Genomic DNA, 22,121 nt, shown 5'->3' on the forward strand with positions numbered 1-22,121 from the left:
TTCAATAGAAATTTTTGTCAAAATTTTATTTATATAAAAACTTTGTCAAAATTTGATTTATATAGAAAATTTGGTCAAAATTTGATTTCTACAGAAATTTTTGAAAAATTTTTATTTCTATAGAAAATTTTATCAAAATTTTATTTCTATAGAAAATGTTGTCAAAATTTGATTTCTATAGAAAATTTTGTCAACATTTTTTTTATAGAAAATGTTGTATTTTTTTATAGAAAATTTTGTACAATTTTATTTCTGTAGAAAATTTTGTCAAAATTTTATTCCTATAGACTATTTTGCCAACATATATATAGAAAATATAGAAAATTTTGTCAAAATCTTATTTCTATAGACAATTTTTTCAAAACCTTGTAGAAAATTTTGTCAAAATCTTATTTCTATAGAAAATGTTGTCAAAATCTTATTTCTTTAGAAAATTTATGGAGTATCTCTTAGTTGAAGAGAAAAACATCAAAAATTTTACCAATCTACCAAAGAGTAAAAAAATCAACCATTTTTGGTAGAATTCTTTTAACGTGTATCCGACGATGACGTAAATCCGAACGAAACACGCTATCGACTTCAAACTTAACACAAGTAGTTGTTGTTGATGCTGATGGTATTGCAAATGGCTATATCGGTCTACTTCTAGGTATAGTATGAACCGACAGCCATATACGATTTCTGGATAATTCAATTCTGTATTCTTTAGTATAACTCTCTACACCATCGATGGTGGTTGGTACATAAGACTCGGAACGGCCAAACCTTTGACCATATATACTTGTTTTTATATCGCTTGTTCATTTGCAATGATACAATTATAGGCACAACTGCTAAACAGATCGTTTTCTCCTAAGGCCTAAGAGTGAGGAATTAGTAAAGCTACCGGAAAACTCTATTATTGAAGGCTATAGTGTTATTACAACAAACAAACTGACATCATTGGATCGCAGCGGAATTAATTCCCGATCAAGAATAGATATAATATTTGTAGTCATAAATCAATATATATTTAAATATTCTTATTATGCCATTTCAATTGCCACCACCACCTTAAGGTGGTGCCTATAAAAATGTTTCAAATATCCAACATCACCTAAATAAAATTGATTTCAATCTAGACCAATGCCAATAATATAAAATTAATATGTGCAACGGTATACATGGGTCGTTTCGTAATTAATGATATAATATTGTAAATGCTATCTTACCGAAAATATATGCCAATATAAAAATACCATCATTATGCATGGTATATAGAAAGAGCTTAACGATGAATATACTATAAAATCATCATTGTAGAATATACAGACTGTGGGATCACGATCCGGCGTATGATTGAGACCTAAAACTATGGGAAAACCAATTGCGGCTGATATGGCCCACACAAGGACGATGGTTAAACAGACACGTCGACTGTTCCGATGCTTGGCATATTTTATTGGTTGTGTCACAGCGATATATCTGCGAAGAGAAAAAAATGAAATAAATCCAAATTTAACACAGAAACATTAATTTGAAAAACCAATTTAATATTAAATGAATGAATTTAATGTTAATTGATATGAATTTAGATTGCCTTACCTGTCTACTGATATTGCAACTAAATTAAAAATCGATGAGGTGGAACATATCACATCCATGGCTATATAAAAATCACACACAACAAATGGTAAGCCCCATGATCTGTTTACCTGTAAGCATAGAAAAAGAAATATATAATTTTTAGCTTTGTTACATTACATGATTTTTAAAAATTCTCATATCCATAAATTTATCACATCTAAATTCAGGAAAAACTATGAGGCTACTGACTTTTGCAATCAGAGGAGAACTTTGAACTTTGTAGTGGTCACCTTTTATTAGTCAATAAGTTGGATGCAGCAATTAGTAATGCGGGATGGATAACAAATTGATTAGGGTAGGTTTTTTTTCCTAGGTTTTACAAAACATTCCTATCCAATTGGTAGATAGAAATAAAGTTTTGATAAAAATATCCATAGAAATAATATTTTGATAAAATTTTCCATACAAATAAAATTTTCCAAGAAATACAATTTTGACAAAATTTTCTATAGAAATAAAGTTTGCCAAATTTTCTATAGAAATAAAATGTTGACAAAATTTTCTATATAAATAAAATTCTGACATTTTTAAAATTTTTTATAGAAATAAAATTTTGACAAAATTTTCTATACAACTAAAATTATGACAAAATTTTCAATAGAAATAAAATTTTGACAACAATTTCTATAGAAATAAAATTTTGATAACAATTTCTATAAAAATAAAATTTTGACCAATTTTTGCAATAGAAATAAAATTTTGACAAATTTTTCAATAGAAATAAAATTTTGACAAAATTTTCTATAGAAATAAAATCTTGAAAAAATTTTCTATAGAAATAAAATTTTGTGCAAAATTTTCTATAGAAATAATATTTTGAAAAGATTTTCGATAGAAATAAAATTTTGAAAAAATTTTCTATAGAAATTAAATGTTGACAAAATTGTATATAGAAATTAAATTTTGACAAAATTTTCTATAGAAATAAAATTTTGACAAAATTTTCTACATAATTAAAATTCTGAAATTTTTAAAATTGTTTATAGAAGTAAAATTTTGACAAAATTTTCTATACAACTAAAATTATGACAACATTTTCAATAGAAATAAAAATTTGACAACAATTTCTATAGAAATAAAATTTTGAAAAACTTTTCAATAGAAATAAAATTTTGAGAAAATTTTCTATAGAAATGAAATCTTGACAAAATTTTCTATAGAAAGAAAATTGTGACAACAATTTCTATAGAAATAAAATTTTGACAAATTTTTCAATAGAAATAAAATTTGCCAAATTTTCTATAGAAATACAATTTTGACAAAATTTTCTATATAAATAAAATTCTGACATTTTTAAAAATTTTTATACAAATAAAATTTTAACAAAATATTTATACAACTAAAATTATGACAAAAAATTCAATAGAAATAAAATTTTGGCAACAATTTCTATAGAAATAAAATTTTGAAAAACTTTTCAATAGAAATAAAATTTTGAGAAAATTTTCTATAGAAAGAAAATTTTGACAAAATGTTCTATAGAAATAAAATTTTTACAAAATGTTCTTTAGAAACAAAATTAAAAAAAATCTATAGAAATAAAATTTTGAAAGAATTTTCAATAGAAATAAAATTTTGACAAATTTTTCTATAGAAATAAAATTTGCCAAATTTTCTATAGAAATAAAATTTTGACAAAATTTTCTTTATAAATAAAATTCTGACATTTTTAAAATTTTTTGTAGAAATAAAATTTTGACATAATTTTCTATACAACTACAATTATGACAACATTTTCGATAGAAATAAAATTTTGACAATAATTTCTATAGAAATAAAATTTTGACAACAATTTCTTTAAAAATAAAATTTTGACAAATTTTTTCATAGAAATAAAATTTTAACAAAATTTTCTATGGAAATAAAATTTTGACAACATTTTCTATACAAATAAATTTTTGAGCAAAATTTTCTATAGAAATAACATTTTGAAAAGATTTTCTATAGAAATAAAATTTTGACAAACGTTTCTATAGAAACACAATTTTGAAAAAAAATTCTTTAGATATAAAATTTAGACAGAATTTTCTATAGAAATAACATTTTGACAAAATTTTCTATAGAAATAAAATTTTGACAAAATTTTCTATAGCAATAAAAGTTTGACAAAATTTTATACAGAAATTAAATTTTAACAAAATTTTCTTTGGAAATAAAATTTTGACAACATTTTCTATAGAAATAAAATATTGACAAAATATAGATATAAATTTTGACAAAATTTTCTGCAGAAATAAAATTTTAACAAAATTTTCTGTAGAAATAACATTTTGACAAAGTTTTCTATAGAAATAATATTTTTACAAAATTTGGTACAGAAATAAAATTTTGACAAAATTTTCTATAGAAATAAAATTTGTGGCAAAATTTTCTACAGAAATAAAATTGTTGGCAAAATTTTCTATAGAAATAAAATTATGACAAAATTTTCTATAGAAATAAAATTATGATACAATTTTCTACAGAAAAAAAATATTGATAGTTGATAGTTTTGCTGCAAGTAGAGGATGCTGATAAGGAATGTGGTAATTCCGAAACAGCTGTACATCCAACCATCTTGCAGTCTATAGGGCTTTGCCCAAATAAATTTGACAAGCATACTTTTCCTCTGTTGGTTAAGCTACACTTGTAGTTTAGTCAATGCATGGTTTTAAGCTGAGATCAAAAACAACAATAAAAATACAATTTTGATAAAAGTTTCTATGGAAATAAAATGTTGACAAAATTTTCTATAGAATTAAATTTTTGGGCCAAATTTTCTATAGAAGTAAAATTTTGAAAAAATTTTCGATAGAAATAACAGTTTGAAAAAATTGTCTATAGAAATAAAATATTGACAAAATTATCTATAGGCATAAAATATTGACAAAATGTTCTATAGAAATAAAATTTTGAAAAAATTTCTATAGAAATAAAATTTTGAAAGAATTTTCAATAGAAATACAATTTTGACAAAAATTGCTATAGAAATAAAATTTTGAAAGAATTTTCAATAAAAATAAAATTTTGACAAAATTTTCTATATAAATAAAATTCTGACTTTGATTTTTCTATAGAAATAAAATTCTGACTTTGATTTTTCTATAGAAATAAAATTCTGACTTTGATTTTCTATAAAAATAAAATTGGCAAAATTGTCTATAGAAATTAAATTCTGACCTTGATTTTCTATAGATATAACATTTTGACAAAATTTTCTATAGAAATAAAATTTTGACAAAAATAAAGACGTTGACAAAATTTTCTATAGAAATAAAATTGTGACTTTGATTTCTTTAAAAGTTTTGATATAAATCTTTGTGAAAAAGCTCTCTATTCTATTTAAGTTACAACATAGACTTGGGACGAATATCTAAAACTTTTTGAAATGACAATCTGACGCAGACAATTTCTGGATTGGTATTGAATATAGCCACCTTTAAGCGATAAACTAGATGTCACGGCCTATCTCCTGATACCAAACTATCCTACAGGACAGGATTGATCAGTGGGACATTTTTGCTTACATTTCAATCGTCGTTACCATTTTTCCAAAACAAAATACAATTTTCTGCATCGGTATTGAATATAAGAACCTATTAGTAAATTTGTTCTTAATGAAATGTAATCAAAATTGTCATTGCAATTTTAGATAACTTTAGCACAACTAAATTAAACCATTCGGTGCGTGGTTATATCTGCCTGGTTTGTGTCTTGGCTAAAAAACATATATGGAATATATCTTCAAGGTCGTACAGAATGATGAGATTGTTAATTTTGCCATTCTATGTACCCACTTGGCTATTCACTTTGAATTAAATTGTATGTAGCTGTCTTGATTTATGGTGTCATATTAAATTTCCAGTTTACTTGTTCTGTTTTCTAATTAAACCTCTTAAATGTATAGTAAACTCACAACATGGTGAAGTATTCACATATTGTCGTACGTAATCTTAACACATAGAACATTTAGAGTTTATTAGGAAGATAAAATAAAGCTTCTTGCATAGAGAATATTTTTTTATTAAATAATTTCAGACCAGATTTTCACTCATAATCATTGTGTGGAATAGACCAAGATAGGAAGACAAAAATTGCAAAAAAAAAAATGCTGCTGCATTGGATGACTTAGATTGCCACTGAGCCATAATATAACTGGCAGCAGCTGGAGATGGTGAAAATGGTTGTCTGTCTAGCTAACATGAGATGAAATCTTAATGATGTTTTCATCACTTGATTCGCATAGATGTTTTTTTTAGCTCTCTTTTGGCATAACATCATGTGGTTTTTTTCCACACTGTGACATCTTTTGAATAACGAGATTAGAACTTTAAAATACCTCCACGTTTTGAAATAATGCCAACTAGGAAAAAGCAAGTCTCTTTGTATTAATAACAAAACTTAGGAAAAAGTCAAGAGAAAATTAGTCATTTATTCAAATGCCAGATTATCACGGATTACAAATGGAAAAACTAGCTTATTTGGACCAATGACATTACATCAAAACATTTATCTTCAATACATGGGATGGGAGATAGCATTGTGAATGGTATTACAAACATTTGCCTTATCGGAAAATTGAATAATGAAGAGAGTCTACAGGGATAGCTAAATTGGAAATTGATATTGCAGTTTTGTTTATATCTGTTTGTATTTTAGGGTTTATCTTAAGCTGGTGGCTGGTGTTAAGTTTCGGTGAAATTAAATAGTGGAAGTTTTCGCCTTTCCAATTACGAAATTTTTCAATCGCTGTAAGACTAGGTTTTTCTCAGACATAATCCCCGGAAAGCAGAATATTTTTTTTTTTAATTTCCCGGGTACCAGGGATTCCTCACAAAATAACTTTGTGATATAGTACAAAATAACACATTGAAAAATCAAAAACCATTTACATTAGCTAAATAATCAAACCAAAAGAACTTTCGTGTGAGTAAATTATTTAAATCATAACGAAATATTTTTGAATAACAATTCACTAGCATTCGCCTAAATTTTAAATTAAACAAGTATATACGGCCATAAGTTCGGCCAGGTCGATTCTTATGTACCCTACATCATGGATTGCATAGAAACTTGTACTAAAGGTTGTCACCCACAATCGAATTACTTGGGTTGCGGTAACACTTGCCGATGGCAAGGTATCTTAAAACTTCTTAACACCGTCTTTTCAATTGTAAGTTAGTCCGCACGGGGTACATATTAAACAAAAAAGGCCTATATAATTCAGTTTGACAAAATTTTCTATAGAAATAAAATTTTGACAAAATTTTCTATAGAAATAAAATTTTGACCAAATGTTCTATAGAAATAAAATCTTGACAAAATTTTGTATAGCAATAACATTTTCTATAGTAATAAAATTTTGACAATATTTTCTATAGAAATAAAATTTTGGTAGATTATTTTTGGGGATCAGCTATATATAACTATAGATCGATATGGAACAATTTTGCAATGGTTGTTAGAGACCATATGCTAGCGCAATGTACCAAATATCACCACGTACCAAATTTCAAACGGATCGGATGAATTTTGCTCCTCAAAGAGCTCCGGAGGTCAAATCTGGGGATTGGTTTACATGGGGGCAACATATAATTATGGACCGATATGGACCAATTCCTGCATGGTTGTTAGAGACCATATACTAACACCACGTACCAGATTTCAACCGAATCGGATGAATTTTGCTCATCCACGAGGCTCCGAAATCAAATCTGGGGATCGGTTTATATGTACCGATGTAGACCAATTTTTGCATGGTTGTTAGAGACCACTATGTACAAACTTTCAGGCGGATTTAGATGAAATTTGCTTCTCTTTGAGGCTCCGCAAGCCAAATCTGGGAATCGGTTTATATGGGGGCTATATATAATTATGGACCGATTTGGACCAATTTTTGCGTGGTTGTTAGAGACCACATACCAACACCATGTACCACATTTCAGCCGGATCGGATGAAATATGATTCTCTAAGAGACTCCGCAAACCAAATTTGAACGTCGGTTTATATGGGGGCTAGGTCAGGTTAGGTTAGGTGGCAGCCCGATGTATCAGGCTCACTTAGACTATTCAGTCCATTGTGATACCACATTGGTGAACTTCCCTCTTATCACTGAGTGCTGCCCGATTCCATGTTAAGCTCAATGATAAGGGACCTCTTTTCTATAGCCGAGTCCGAATGGCGTTCCACATTGCAGTGAAACCACTTAGAGAAGCTTTGAAACCCTCAGAAATGTCAACAGCATTCCTGACGTGGGATAATCCACCGCTGAAAAACTTTTTGGTGTTCGGTCGAAGCAGGAATCGAACCCACGATCTTGTGTATGCAAGGCGGGCATACTCACCATTGCACCACGGTGGCTCCCTATATGGGGGCTATACGTAAAAGTGGTCCGATATGGCCCATTTGCAATACCATCCTACCTACATTAATAACAACTACTTGTACCAAGTTTCAAGCCAAATCGGGGGATCGGTTTATATGGGGGCTACATATAATTATGTACCGATATGGACCAATTTTTGGGACAGTTGTTAGAGACTATATACTTACAACATGTACCAAATTTCAGACGGGTTGGATAAAATTTGCTTCTCTTAGAGGCTCTGCAATCCAAATCGTGGGATCGGTTTATATGGGGGCTATATATACTTCTGAACCGATGTGGACCAATTTTTGCATGGTTGTTAGAGACCATATACCAAAACCACGTACCAAATTTCACCAAGATCGGATGAAATTTGCTTCTCTTTGAGGCTCCGCAAGCCAAATCTGGGAATCGGTTTATATGGGGGCTATATATAATTATCGACCGATTTGGACCAATTTTTTCGTGGTTGTTAGAGACCATATATCAACACAATGTACCAAATTTCAGCAGGATCGGATGAAATTTGCTTCTCTTTGAGGCTCCACAAGCCAAATCTGAGCGTCGGTTTATATGGGGGCTATACGTAAAAATGGTCCGATATGGCCCATTTGCAATACCATCCGACCTACATTAATAACAACTACTTGTACCAAGTTTCACTCAGGAATGTAAATCTTCACGTTATATAGTTAGAGTAGGAACCACGACTTTGTATCCCAGCAAAATAAAGGGCTTTCCAATTTGTGATCCGGAAGTAGTGCAATCTTCGATCATCTCCTATGAATTTTACATGGGCTTATCATAGGACGGAAGTACTCCATTTTTCGATACTTTGCATTGCCTTAGAAGTTGTGCCTTGGACGTTCATTTGGATGAAAAAAATTTAAAAGAAAAAAAATTAAAACAAAAATTTTTTTTCCAATTTCACTTTTTATTTTTATCAGTATTTTTCGTTACACTTTTATATTCTTATTATCTAATGTTTACAAATTGAAAAACTGCTTCGCTTCCACCGGGGGTTGAACCTCGTTCTGTTGGCACCATAATAGAAAGCCTTATGACACTCAGCCATAAACGCCATTGAACACTATAAATCGAATAGTCTATTCAAATGTTTGTGATATAAACTTAATAATACCACGGCATGACATTCTAACTACTTCCTTAGAGTTACTATGATGAATGAAAAAATAAAGAACGCTGATTCAAATTTCACCAGCGACAATTTTTTATTAAATATTTTTCAAAAAAAATATTTTTTAGGCTATACATCGTTTTTATTTTGTTTCTTTTTTTCTGCATACATTTTTGTATAAATGTATTTTTTCCATTTAAAATAAACAAAAAAATTTAAAATTATCGTAATTTGCAAAATCTTTTCAAAAGAACTTCCATATAAGTGAAAAAGTCGAATGACACAGGTTCAAATCCTGCGGGAATGATCTTTTTTATTTTTTTAACTTTTTTATTGATTTTAAATTTAGCGTTAGTTTAACTACGGATTTTTTTTTTGCGAAAAATTACTACTGATTCAGTAGTGGATTTTCAATGTCAAGTATATGTTATATATATGTTCACCGAAATCACTGCTCAACAACTCCATTGTTACGCATGCAGTGTGACATGTGGCACCGTGTTGTTGCAACCACATGTCATGCAGCTCACCATTCACAGGTACGTTAGGATTCGCATCAACTTTTGAAAAAATACGGCCTAACGATGCCACCAACCCAAAAACCGCACCAAACTATGACTTTTTCTGGATGCATTGGTAGGTTTTACAATGCTACCTGCTCTGCACTCAAAAACCGACAATTCTGCTTATTTACGTACCCATTTAGTGAAAAATGTCCTTCGTCGCTGAACAAAATTTTTCGATAAAAAGTGGATCTTCGGCCAACTTTTCAAGAGCTCATTCAACAAAAATTCTGAGTTACCGTAGTTCGCTCGGCTTCAATTCTTAAGCCAGTAATATTTTGAAAGGCTTTAACCAAAATCCATCCGACAAATTTTCGGCGACCAGTCACATCCCCCAACGCACATATCGCCCAAAATGTTTTATAGGTGGTATGACCTGCCTTAGTTTAGTTTGGGTTTTATGTCCTACCCCATTACGGTCATAAGCCCCATAAACATGGGTGTTATGAACCTTTGAATATAATTGAATATAAATAACGTTTTTAAATTAAAAACCAGTAAGGAAAGTCTAAAGTCGGGCGGGGCCGACTATATTATACCCTGCACCAATTTGTAGATCAAAATTTTCGATACCATATCACATCCGTCAAATGTGTTGGGGGCTATATATTGTCCAAAATACATACATTTAAATATCACTCGATCTGGAAGAATTTGATAGACTTCTACAAAATCTATAGACTCAAAATTTAAGTCGGCTAATGCACTAGGGTGGAACACAATGTTAGTAAAAAAATATGGGAAACGTTTAAATCGGAAGCAATTTTAAGGAAACTTCGAAAAAGTTTATTTATGATTTATCGCTCGATATATATGTATTAGAAGTTTATGAAAATTAGAGTCATTTTTACAACTTTCCGACTAAGCATTGGCGATTTTACAAGGAAAATGTTGGTATTTTGACCATTTTTGTCGAAATCAGAAAAACATATATATGGGTGCTATATCTAAATCTGAACCGATTTCAACCAAATTTTGCACGTATAGCTACAATACTAATTCTACTCCCTGTGCAAAATTTCAACTAAATCGGAGTTAAAAATTGGCCTCTGTTGTCATATGAGTGTAAATCGGGCGAAAGCTTTATATGGGAGATATATCCAAATCTGAACCGATTTCAAGCAAATTTGGCACGCATAGTTACAACGCTAATTCTACTCCCTATGCAAAATTTCAACTAAATCGGAGCAAAAAATTGGCCTCTGTGGGAAAATGAGTGTAAATCGGGCGAAAGCTATATATGGGAGCTATATCTAAATCTGAACCGATTTGGCTGATATTTTGCAAGTTTTTTGAGACTCATAAAATATTCGGATGTACGGAATTTGAGGAAGATCGGTTGATATACACGCCAATTATGACCAGATCGGTGAAAAATATATATGGCAGCTATATCTAAATCTGAACCGATTTTTTCCAAAATCAATAGGGATCGTCTTTGAGCCGAAACAGGACCCTATACCAAATTTTAGGACAATCGGACTAAAACTGCGAGCTGTACTTTGCACACAAAAATACATCAACAGACAGACAGACAGACAGACAGACAGACTGACGGACAGACAGACAGACAGACAGACAGACAGACAGACAGACAGACAGACAGACAGACAAATGCACAAACTTATTATACCCTGTACCACAGTAGTGGTGAAGGGTATAAAAATATATTTTTTAAATATTTCAAAACTATATATGATTATTTCACATAGTCCAATTTGTGGAATATTTAAATGCGAGGGCAGTTCGGAAACTTCTTAGCCTAGCACAAAAAGCGGGGTATAAACAGAAAAAAGTTAAGTGTTTTGGAAATTTCCATCTCTGTTATGAACACATGTTAAATTTTGTTTCGATCTGGCAACTCCTTTATATAGAAACAGGTGTTCAAAAAAGAGGCATCCGCAATTTTTTTACAATGGAAAAATTAGAAATTCATAATGAAATGGTGAATGTGTTGGGTGAAAGTGCTCCTTCATATACAACAGTAAAAAATTGGGTTGCTGAATTTAAAGAACAATCCAAACAATGGACTGAAGCTGGAGGAAGTGTCCCAAAGAAGGCAAAAACAATTCAATCGGCTGGTAAGGTTATTGCAACGGTTTTTGGGACTTCAAAGGTATTTTATTGATTGACTATCTGTAAAATGGTAAAACAATAAATTCAGAGTACTATTGCAACCTTCGAGAAAAACGTCCTGGCTTACAACACAAAAAAAATAATTTTTCATCAAGACAACGCACCAGCGCACAAGAGTGTTTTAACAATGGCTAAAATCAATGAATTAAAGTACGAGTGACTTTTAATTGTTCCCATATCTAAAAAAATTCCTTGCTGCCAAGCGTTTTACCTCTAATGGAAATGCAATTACAGTTGTAAACCACTATTTTGAAGACCTTGAGGAAAACTATTTTAATCAAGGGATAGAATTGCTAGAAATGCGTTGGACTAAGTGTATTGAAGTTTCAGGAGATTATATTGAAAAATAAAAATATTTTTGAAAAACTAACTATTCTCTTTCATTGATAGGCTAAGAAGTTTCCGAACCGTCCTCGTATTGAATAGATAGTTATGCCTCTTATTGAAAAATGTTGAATCCTGTTTTTATTTCGTATGCTGGAAAAGGAGGTAAAGCTAGCATATCCCGGCTACATCGTTTGTTTTAACTGCTTTTTGCTGGATCAGAATTTTTGACCATTTTCATTCTCAGCGTCCGATAGAAATGGAGAAGCGGCTAAAGTTATGCTACGAAGACCTCTTTCGCACGTGAAACATGACAGTTTCAGCACAAAGACATTTATATATTGAAAAATAGTTTTTTCTTTTGGGCAAAGCAGACAAATGCTGAATTGAAAATTATTATTTTAAAAATGAATATTGAAAAGAGATGAGATGATCGAGCAAATTCTATGCCTTGTGTTTGCTGGCTGACACGTCGATAACCTTATCTCTCTCTCTCTCTCTCTTTCACCATTGAGAAAGTCCTCTTTACATCCTATTTCTTGAGATCAATCTGTATTTGCTTCTGTTTAAGTATTTACTCAACTTTTAATTGTTGAGTATTAACCCATAAACCGCCCCATACTCTTTTTTTTTGAAAAATTTATGTGAATGTCAAAATGGCATTATGTATTTAAGTCATAGCCTATGTAAGACTTCTTCCAACCAACAAACAATTAATTAAGTTAAGAAAGTTTTTGTGTAAGTTTTCCATCATCGTTTTCATGTTTTTGTTTTTCGCTTTTACTTGACTCTAGGTACTCTCTATTTGTTTTTTTATACGCTTTGCGTGTTTGCTTCAATTTTCATGGCTTTTACACACACAATAGTCAGTGTATATTAAACAATGTGGGGTTGAGAAGAACGAAATTATGGAGTACTGCTAACTACTTCTCCTCCATAACCTCTTTCATTTTGCTCATAGCAGTCTTGAAGGTAGTAGGCGTTGGCCTTCTCGAGAAGCTGAACAGTTTACTAACACGCCAAGGTGAAAGCAGCTGTGACAAGGTAAGGAAATCCTTAACCTAGAGCAATAGCGTAAATACACTTGGAGAAAAAATAAAAGGCAGAAAATATAAGAATGCAAACGGAAAAGCCAATCGGTTTAAACCTAATTCTAGAAGTAAATAATGGAAAGTATATTTAATAATCCAATCTGAATCCTACTGTGCATAAAACACAGCAAGAACAAATAAAATAATAGAAATATAAAAATAATATTTGAAAAGTGTACAGATCCATATCTCGGCAGACATAGAATATGTGATAAAATATTCGCGGATACTTATGTACTCTCCACCATGGATTGCGTAGAAACTTCTACTAAAACCGGTCATCCACAATCCATTTACTTGGGTTGTGGTAATACTTGCCGATGGCAAAGGTAACTTAAAGCTTCTTAACATCGTCTTCTAAATTGCTCCTCTAAGAGGCTCCCGAGGTCAAAACTGGGGACTGGTTTATATGGGGGCTACATATAATTATAGACGAATATAAATGTTTGCATGGTTGTTAGTGGCAAAATACTTCCGCAACATAGAAAATTTCAACCGAATCGGACGAAATTTGCTCCTGCAAGAGGCTCCGGAAGTTAAATCTGGGGATCGGCTTATATGGGGGCTATATATAATTATGGACCGATATGGACCAATTTTAGCATTAATGTTGGAGACCATATTATAACACCACGTAGCAAATTTCAACCGGATTGGATGAAATTTGCTACACCTAGGCCTCAAAACGGGACTGCAAGGAAAATCTGGGGATCGATTTATTTGAGGGCTATATATAGAATTATGGACCGATATGGACCAATTTTCGCATGGGGGTCCATTTATATGGGGGATGTATATAATTATGGACATATATGGACCAATTTTCGCATGGGTATTAGAGGTCACATACTAACATCACGTACCAAATTTCAACCAGATCTGATGAAATTGACTACTCCTAGAGCCTCCGCAATCCAAATCTGGGGGGGTTTGGTTTATATGGGGGCTATACGTAAACATGGTCCAATATGGCCCATTTTCAATACCATCCGATCTACATCAATAACAACTACTTGTGCCAAGTTTCAAGTCGATAGTTTGTTTCATTCGAAAGTTAGCGTGATTTCCATATATGGACATATATATCTTTGGCAGTATTGCTCAGGATCGGTCCCATAGTCGATATAGCCATCAAAGTCCAGGTCGCAGAGTATAACCCAATTGATTTTGGAAGAAATCAGTTCAGATTTAGATATAGCTCCCATATATATCTTTCGCCCGATATGCACTTATATGGCCCCCGAAGCCAGAGTTTTACCCTGATTTTGCACAACGAGTATAATCAACAGGTTGGCTGATAAGTCCCCGGTCTAACAAAGAAAAACACATTTTTTTGTCAAAATTAGTTTTTATTATTCAACATAGTTCCCTTCAAGAGCGATACAACGATTATAACGCCCTTCCAATTTTTTGATACAATTTTGGTAGTACTCCTTCGGTTTTGCCTCAAAATAGGCCTCAGTTTCGGCGATCACCACTTCATTGCAGCCAATTTTTTTTCTCTGAGAGCATCCTTTTGAGGTCTGAGAACAAGAAAAAGTCGCTGGGAGCCAGATCTGGAGAATACGGTTGGTGGAGAAGCAATTCGAAGCCCCACTCATGAATTTTTGCTATCGTTCTCAATGACTTGTGGCACTGTGCGTTGTCTTGGTGGAACAACACTTTTTTTTTCTTCATATGGAGCTGTTTTGCCGCGATTTCGACTTTCAAGCGCTCCAATAACGCCATATAATAGTCATTTTCCCTTCTCAAGATAATGGATAAAAATTATTCCAAGCCCATCCCAAAAAACAGAGGCCATTACTTTGCCAGCGGACTTTTGAGTCTTTCCACGCTTCGGAGACGGTTCACCGGTCGCTGTCCACTCAGCCGACTGTCGATTGGACTCAGGACAGAAAAACTCGGGTCTGTTACGACAGAAAAACTCGGGTGTGTTACGAGTTAACAGCTGTTAATCATCAACACGTTGTTGTTTTTGGTCAAATGTGAGCTCGTGCGGCACCCATTTTGCACAGAGCTTCCGCATATCCAAATATTGATGAAATATATGACCAACACGTTCCTTTGATATCTTTAAGGCCTCTGCTATCTCGATCAACTTAATTTTACGGTCATTCAAAATCATTTTGTGGGTTTTTTTGATGTTTTCGTTTTCGGTAACCACCTTTTTCGGGCGTCCACTGCGTTCACCGTCCTCCGTGCTCATTTCACCACGCTTGAATTTTGCACACCAATAAATTATTGTTGATTTCCCTGGGACAGAGTCCGGAAACTCATTATCAAGTTTTTGCTTCCACCGTATTTTGTCCCTTCAGAAAACAGTATTTTATCAAAACACGAAATTCCGTGAAATTTTGAAAAGGAAGAAAAATTAACATTCTAAATACGCGTGCTTAATTTGGTTTTAATCGTTTCAGATTTAGATATAGCTCCCATTTATATCTTTTACCCGATTTTCCGTCGTCCACAGAGGTAAAAGTTGTAATCCGATTTACGTGAAATTGTGCACAGGGCGTAGAATAAACATAGTAACTATGCATGTCAATTTTGGTTGACATCGGTTCAGATTTTGATATAGCTCCCATACACTGAAAAAAAAAGCATGCCCGGTTCCAAAGATTTTGTCTTTACTTTAAAAATTTTGGTATTAATTCGGAGCCAAATAAGAGTAGAATACAAGTAAGGATACTTTTAGGATACAATTCTCTTTTAAATTTGGGTTTTGTGTACTTTCTTCTAGGAAGCAAATTTTAATTTTTCGCATTTTCATTTACGCTACAGTCTTCAATAATGAACGAATCATGCTGAAATTTTGCACAAGCTCGTCTTTTGTCTGCAGGCAGGTCAAGTTCGAAGATGGGCTATATCGGTCCAGGTTTTGATGTAGTCCCCATATAAACCGACCTCCCGATTTGGGGTCTTGGGTTTATAGAAATCGTAGTTTTTATCCAATTTGCCTGAAATTTGAAATCTTTTGACCATAAAGAGGTGTGCCAAAAATGGTGAGTATCGGTCCATGGTTTGGTATAGTCCCCATATAGACCGATCTCCTGATTTTACTTCTTGGACTTCTAGAATCCGCAGTTTTTATTCAATTTACCTGAAATTGGAAATCTAGAGGTATTTTAGAACCATAAAGAAGTGTGCAAAAAATGGTGAACATCGGTCAATGTTTTGGTATGGTCCCCATATAAACCGACAACCCGATTTGGGGTCTTGGGCTTATAGAAACCGTAGTTTTTATCCAATTTGCCTGAAATTGGAAATCTAGAGGTACTTTAGGACCATAAATAGGCGTGCCGAAAAGGGCGTGTATTGGTTCATGTTTTGGTATATCCCCAATAATGACCGATCTCCGGATTTTATTTCTTGGGATTATAAAAACCGTGGTTTTTATCCAATTTGTATTTATTTATTGGATCATAAAGAGATATGCCGAAAATGGTGAGCATCGGTCAGTGTTTTAGTATAGCCCCAATAAGAACGATTTCCCGATTTAACTCCTTGGGTTTCTAGAAACCGTAGTTTTTACCCGATTTGCCTGAAATTTCACTTCTTGAGGGTATAGAAGGCGCACTGATCATGAAAATTGCTTGAAACTCAATGTAAAATTTCCAGGTTTTACTTCTCGGGTGAACGTCTACAGATGTAAGATTTCAAATCAAGACGTTATTTCATAATTTTCTTGCACACTTACAAGAGATGCTAATGATTCCTTAAAAACAAAAATGGTTCTTACAAATCCAGAATCTGATATAGTCTTCATAGGTAAAATCTTTAAATTTATCTCCGGGAAGTGTATTGGTTGAACTGCTCTGCTTGATTTGTCTTCAAACCCCCCTGAAATTTCAAAGGAAACCCTAATATTTGATTCATGGTGGTGGGTATTTAAGATTCGGCTTGGCCGAACTTACGGCCGTATATACTTGTTATACCCTGCTCCACACTGTGGAACAGGGTATTTAAGTTAGTGCATATGTTTGCAACACCCAGAAGGAGACCAGATAGACACATGGTGTCTTTGACAAAAATGCTTAGGGTGGGTTCCTGAGTCGATATAGCCCTGTCCGTCTGTCCGTGAACACATTTTTGTAACCAAGGGATTAGGTAGTAATTTAAGGCCAATCGACTTCGAATTTGGCACAAGTATGTGTTTTGGGTCAAAATAGAACCCTATTGATTTTGGAAGAAATCGGTTCAGATTTAGATATAGCTCCCATATATATCTTTCGCCCGATATGCACTTATACGGCCCTAGAAGCCTGAGTATTACCCCAATTTGGTTGAAATTTTGCACTAGGAGTACAATTGGTCGAATAGTCAAATGTGCACAATTTTATTGAAATCGGTTCAGATTTAGATATAGCTCCCATATATATCTTTTGCCCGATATGGACTAATACGGTCCCAGAAGCCAGAGTTTTACTCCAATTTGGTTGAAATTTTGCACAGGGAGTAGAATTAGCATTGTAGCTATGCGTGCCAAATTTAGTTGAAATCGGTTTAGATTTAGATATAGCTCCCATATATAGCTTTCGCCCGATATGGACTAATACGGTCCCAGAAGCCAGAGTTTTACTCCAATTTATTTGAAATTTTGCACAAGGAGTAGAATTAGCATTATACCTATGCGTACCAAATTTAGTTGAAATCCGTTCAGATTTAGATATAGCTCCCATATATAGCTTTCGCCCGATTTACACTCATATGACCACAGAGACCAATTTTTTCCTCCGATTTAGTTGAAATTTTGCACAGGGAGTAGAATTACCATTGTAGTTATGCGTGCCAAATTGGGTTGAAATCGGTTCAGATTTAGGTATAGCTCCCATATATAGTTTTCGCCCGATTTACACTCATATGACCACAGAGGCCAATTTTTAACTCCGATTTAGTTGAAATTTTGCACAGGGAGTAGAATTAGCATTGTTGATATGCGTGCCAAATTTGGTTGGAATCGGTTCTGATTTAGATTTAGTTCCCATATATATGTTTTTCTGATTTCGACAAAAATGGTCAAAATACCAATATTTTCCTTGTAAAATCGCCACTTCTTAGTCGAAAAGGTGTAAAAATGACTCTAATTTTCCTAAACTTCTAATACATATATATTGAGTGATAAATCATAAATAAATTTTTGCGAAGTTTCCTTAAAATTGCTTCAGATTTAAATGTTTCCCATATTTTTTTTTACTAACATTGTGTTCCATCCTAGTGCATTAGCAGACTTAAATTTTGAGTCTATAAATTTTGTAGAAGTCTATCAAATTCTGTCCAGATCGAGTGATACGTAAATGTATGTATTTGGGACAAACCTTTATATATAGCCCCCAACACATTTGACGGATGTGATATGGTATCGAAAATTTAGATCTACATAGTGGTGCAGGGTATAATATAGTCGGCCCCGCCCGACTTTAGACTTTCCTTACTTGTTTTTTACTAACATTGTGTTTCATCCCAGGACGGTAACCGTTTTAAATTTTAATTTTAGTGATTTTGTAGAAGTATAAAAAGATGTCTCCAAATCGGTTAAGATATAAATATTTGTATATATGTGAATTCATAATAACTCCCAACAAATTGGAAGGAGTTGAGATGGTAACACAAATTTTGGTCTACATAGTGGTTAAGGGTATAATATAGTCGGACCCGCCCGACTTTAGATTTTCCTTACTTGTTTTATACTAACATTGTGGTCCACCCAAGGCATTACCCGACTTAAATTTTAAGTCTGTAAATTTTGTAGAAGACTAACAAATTTTGTCCAGATCGAGTCAGATTTTAATATGTGTACGAGTATATGAAAAAAAAAACTTTATATATAGCACCCGACACATAGGATATGCTATCGAATATGTAGATCAACAAAGTGTTGCAGGGTATAATATAGTCGGCCCCGTCAGCTGATTTCTGTGTTTGTCCAATCCCGAAATATATGTAAATGGAAACGCTGGCAATTATCATATGGCCACAGTATGGTGCTCAAAATATTTTTTTTTTTGAGTGTACTTAATAATGTATACACAGACGAGTGCATTATCTACAAAATTTAAGTTGTACGTGTATGTATTAACTCACTTTAACATTAACGCATGTAAGTACTTTAACAACATATTCCACTATACTACACTCATACATAACATAAGTGGAACATTGTTCCAAGGTGTGTAAGTAATAATATTAAAAAAAAAAACGAAGGATAAATCAAGTGGGTAGGTGTAATTTATTCCAGTTTTAACACCTTTACCCATATATTCACACCTAAAGAATATCGCTCTTAACCCCAGAAGGATATAGACAAGCGGCCTCACAAAGCTTTATGAGTACCAAGAAAATTTTTTTTCTTGCATACAGAAATCTCATACACCGATTGCATATGGTATCTCATATAAAACGAAATTATGGGTAGTACTATCTCAATGCCATTCGCCTTAGGGTCCTCATAAACTTAATATGAAATGGTGAGGAAAAAATCTCATAAGATGCAATAAAAATTTTAAAACATATTTTTATACCCTTCACCACTACTGTGCATTTGTATGTAACGCCAAGAAGGATAAGTCTCCTACCCACCTTTTAGTCATAGATTGTCATAGAATTATATTCTAAGTCAATTTAGCCGGACATCTATGTCTGTCTGGCCATCTTTCTGTCTGTTCATGTAGTTTTTGGTGCAAATTACGGCTCGCTGTTTAAGTCAGATCATCTTCAAATTTGGCACAAGGTCTTATTGACGGCTCAATGACGATCCCTATTGATTTTTGGAAAAAATCGATTCAGATTTAGATAAGTATTTGCCTCGAAATTTGCTCAATATGTTCATTTCATAGTGCTGTCAAGTGTGCTAAATTTGATTGAAATCGGTTCAAATTTACATATAGCTACCATATATATCTTTCGCCCGATTAATATGATCGATTTACGTGAAATTTTGCAAAGATAGTGGATATACCATTTTGACTATGTATTCCAAATTAAATCTATATCGAACCAGATTTTGTTATAGCTCTCATATACATCTTTCACACGATATGCACTTAATTGGCCTGGTGGCCAGAGTTTTATCTTGATTTGCTACAATTGGTGGTATCGTCGATTACAACTGGTGGTATCGTCAAGTATGGCAAACATAGTTGAAATCGATTCAGGTTTAGATATAGCTCCCTTATATATCTTTCGACTAATTAAGTTTGAGAACCGCAGGCCTAAGTTTCATTCCGATTTCCAATTTGAAATTTTGCATTGAGAGTAGAATTAGCAATCAAGCAAAGTGTGATAAATTTGGTTCAAATCGTTTAAGATTTAGATATAACATCCACTCGGAAGTCTGATTTGGGGAAATATGGTAGAACATTTAAAAATTTACATCCATTTTCAAAGGGATTTTAGTCCAATTGACTTACTGTGCTACACAGAGAGTAATCCAGCAAAATGTTCTTTTTGGATATGGAAGTTGTGAAAAATTGGCACAAACGCGATGAATTTAACATGGGCTTGTCATAGAACGGATGTCCACCATTTCAACAATCCTTGCACTGAATTTGCATCACTTCTTAAGGTGTGATCCGAATTCAGTGTTTTGGATGTAAATTAAAAATTTTTGTAATATTTTGACAAATAAATAATTTTGAAAAATTTTTAAATGATTTTTAATGCATTCTAATAGTTGTCTGGAACGTTTGACATCACATATTTTCAAAAATTCGCAATTTTTGTAGAATGGATTTAGGATTTTTTCGGCCAAATTTAAATAATTTGTACCATTTTATTAATTCTTAATCTGCTTTTAAACTATTGGAAACCAAAAAAAAAATCTCATTAAAAATATGAAAAAAGAGAGTTCGCTCAAATGAACTTCCTGTGCAGTTAAAATAAAGAACATCTTTGGGAGTACATTTAGCTTTTAAAGTTGTGCCTTTAGAAGCATTTTTTATATCCTTCACCACTACTGTGGTACAGGGTATAATAAGTTTGTGCATTTGTATGTAACGCCAAGAAGGAGTAATCATAGACCAACCTTTTAGTATACGGATCGGCTTAGAATTAAATTTTGAGTCGATTTAGCGATGTCCGCCTGTCTGTCTGTTGATGTATTTTTGTGTGCAAAGTACAGCTCGCAGTTTTAGTCCGATTGTCCTAAAATTTGGTATAGGGTCCTGTTTCGGCTCAAAGACGATTCCTATTGATTCAGATTTAGATATAGCTACCATATATATTTTTCACCGATCTGGTCATAATTGGCGTGTATATCAACCGATCTTCCTCAAATTCCGTACATCCGAATATTTTATGGGTCTCGAAAAACTTGCAAAATATCAGCCAAATCGGTTCAGATTTAGATATAGCTCCAATATATACCTTTCGCCCGATTTACACTCATTTGACCACAGAGGCCAATTTTTTGCTCCGATTTAGTTGAAATTTTGCACAAGGAGTAGAACAAGCATTGTAGCTATACGTGCCAAATTTGGTTGAAATCGGTTCAGATTATATATAGCTCCCATATATAGCTTTCGCCCGATTTACACTTATATGACCACAGAGGCCAATTTTTTGCTCCGATTTAGTTGAAATTTTGCACAGGGAGTAGAATCAGCATTGTAGCTGTGCGATCCAAATTTGGTTGAAATCGGTTCAGATTTAGATATAGCTCCCATGTATATGTTTTTCTAGCTCCCATATATAGCTTTCGCCCGATTTACACTCATATGACCACAGAGGCCAATTTTTTGCTCCGATTTAGTTGAAATTTTGCACAGAGAGTAGAATTAGCATTGTAGCTATGCTTGCCAAATTTGGTTGCAATCGGTTCAGATTTAGATATAGCTCCCATGTATATGTTTATCTGATTTCGACAAAAATGGTCAAAATACCAACATTTTCCTTGTTAAAT

General features: G+C 32.8%; 1 protein-coding gene across 1 annotated transcript in view; it reads right to left on the reverse strand.

The window, feature by feature from the left end:
• Window positions 1-22,121, reverse strand: part of Dop2R (dopamine D2-like receptor) — a 182,248-nt gene that overhangs the window by 109,522 nt on the left and 50,605 nt on the right. Inside the window, exons 3-4 of the mRNA XM_075301875.1 lie at window positions 1,585-1,694; window positions 1,212-1,464 (exon numbers count right to left, since the gene is read on the reverse strand). Coding sequence (XP_075157990.1) covers window positions 1,212-1,464; window positions 1,585-1,694 — 363 coding nt within the window. The remainder of the gene's footprint in view (window positions 1-1,211; window positions 1,465-1,584; window positions 1,695-22,121) is intronic.

This window comes from Haematobia irritans, chromosome 3, assembly GCF_050003625.1.
Source record: "Haematobia irritans isolate KBUSLIRL chromosome 3, ASM5000362v1, whole genome shotgun sequence".
NCBI lineage: Eukaryota > Metazoa > Arthropoda > Insecta > Diptera > Muscidae > Haematobia > Haematobia irritans.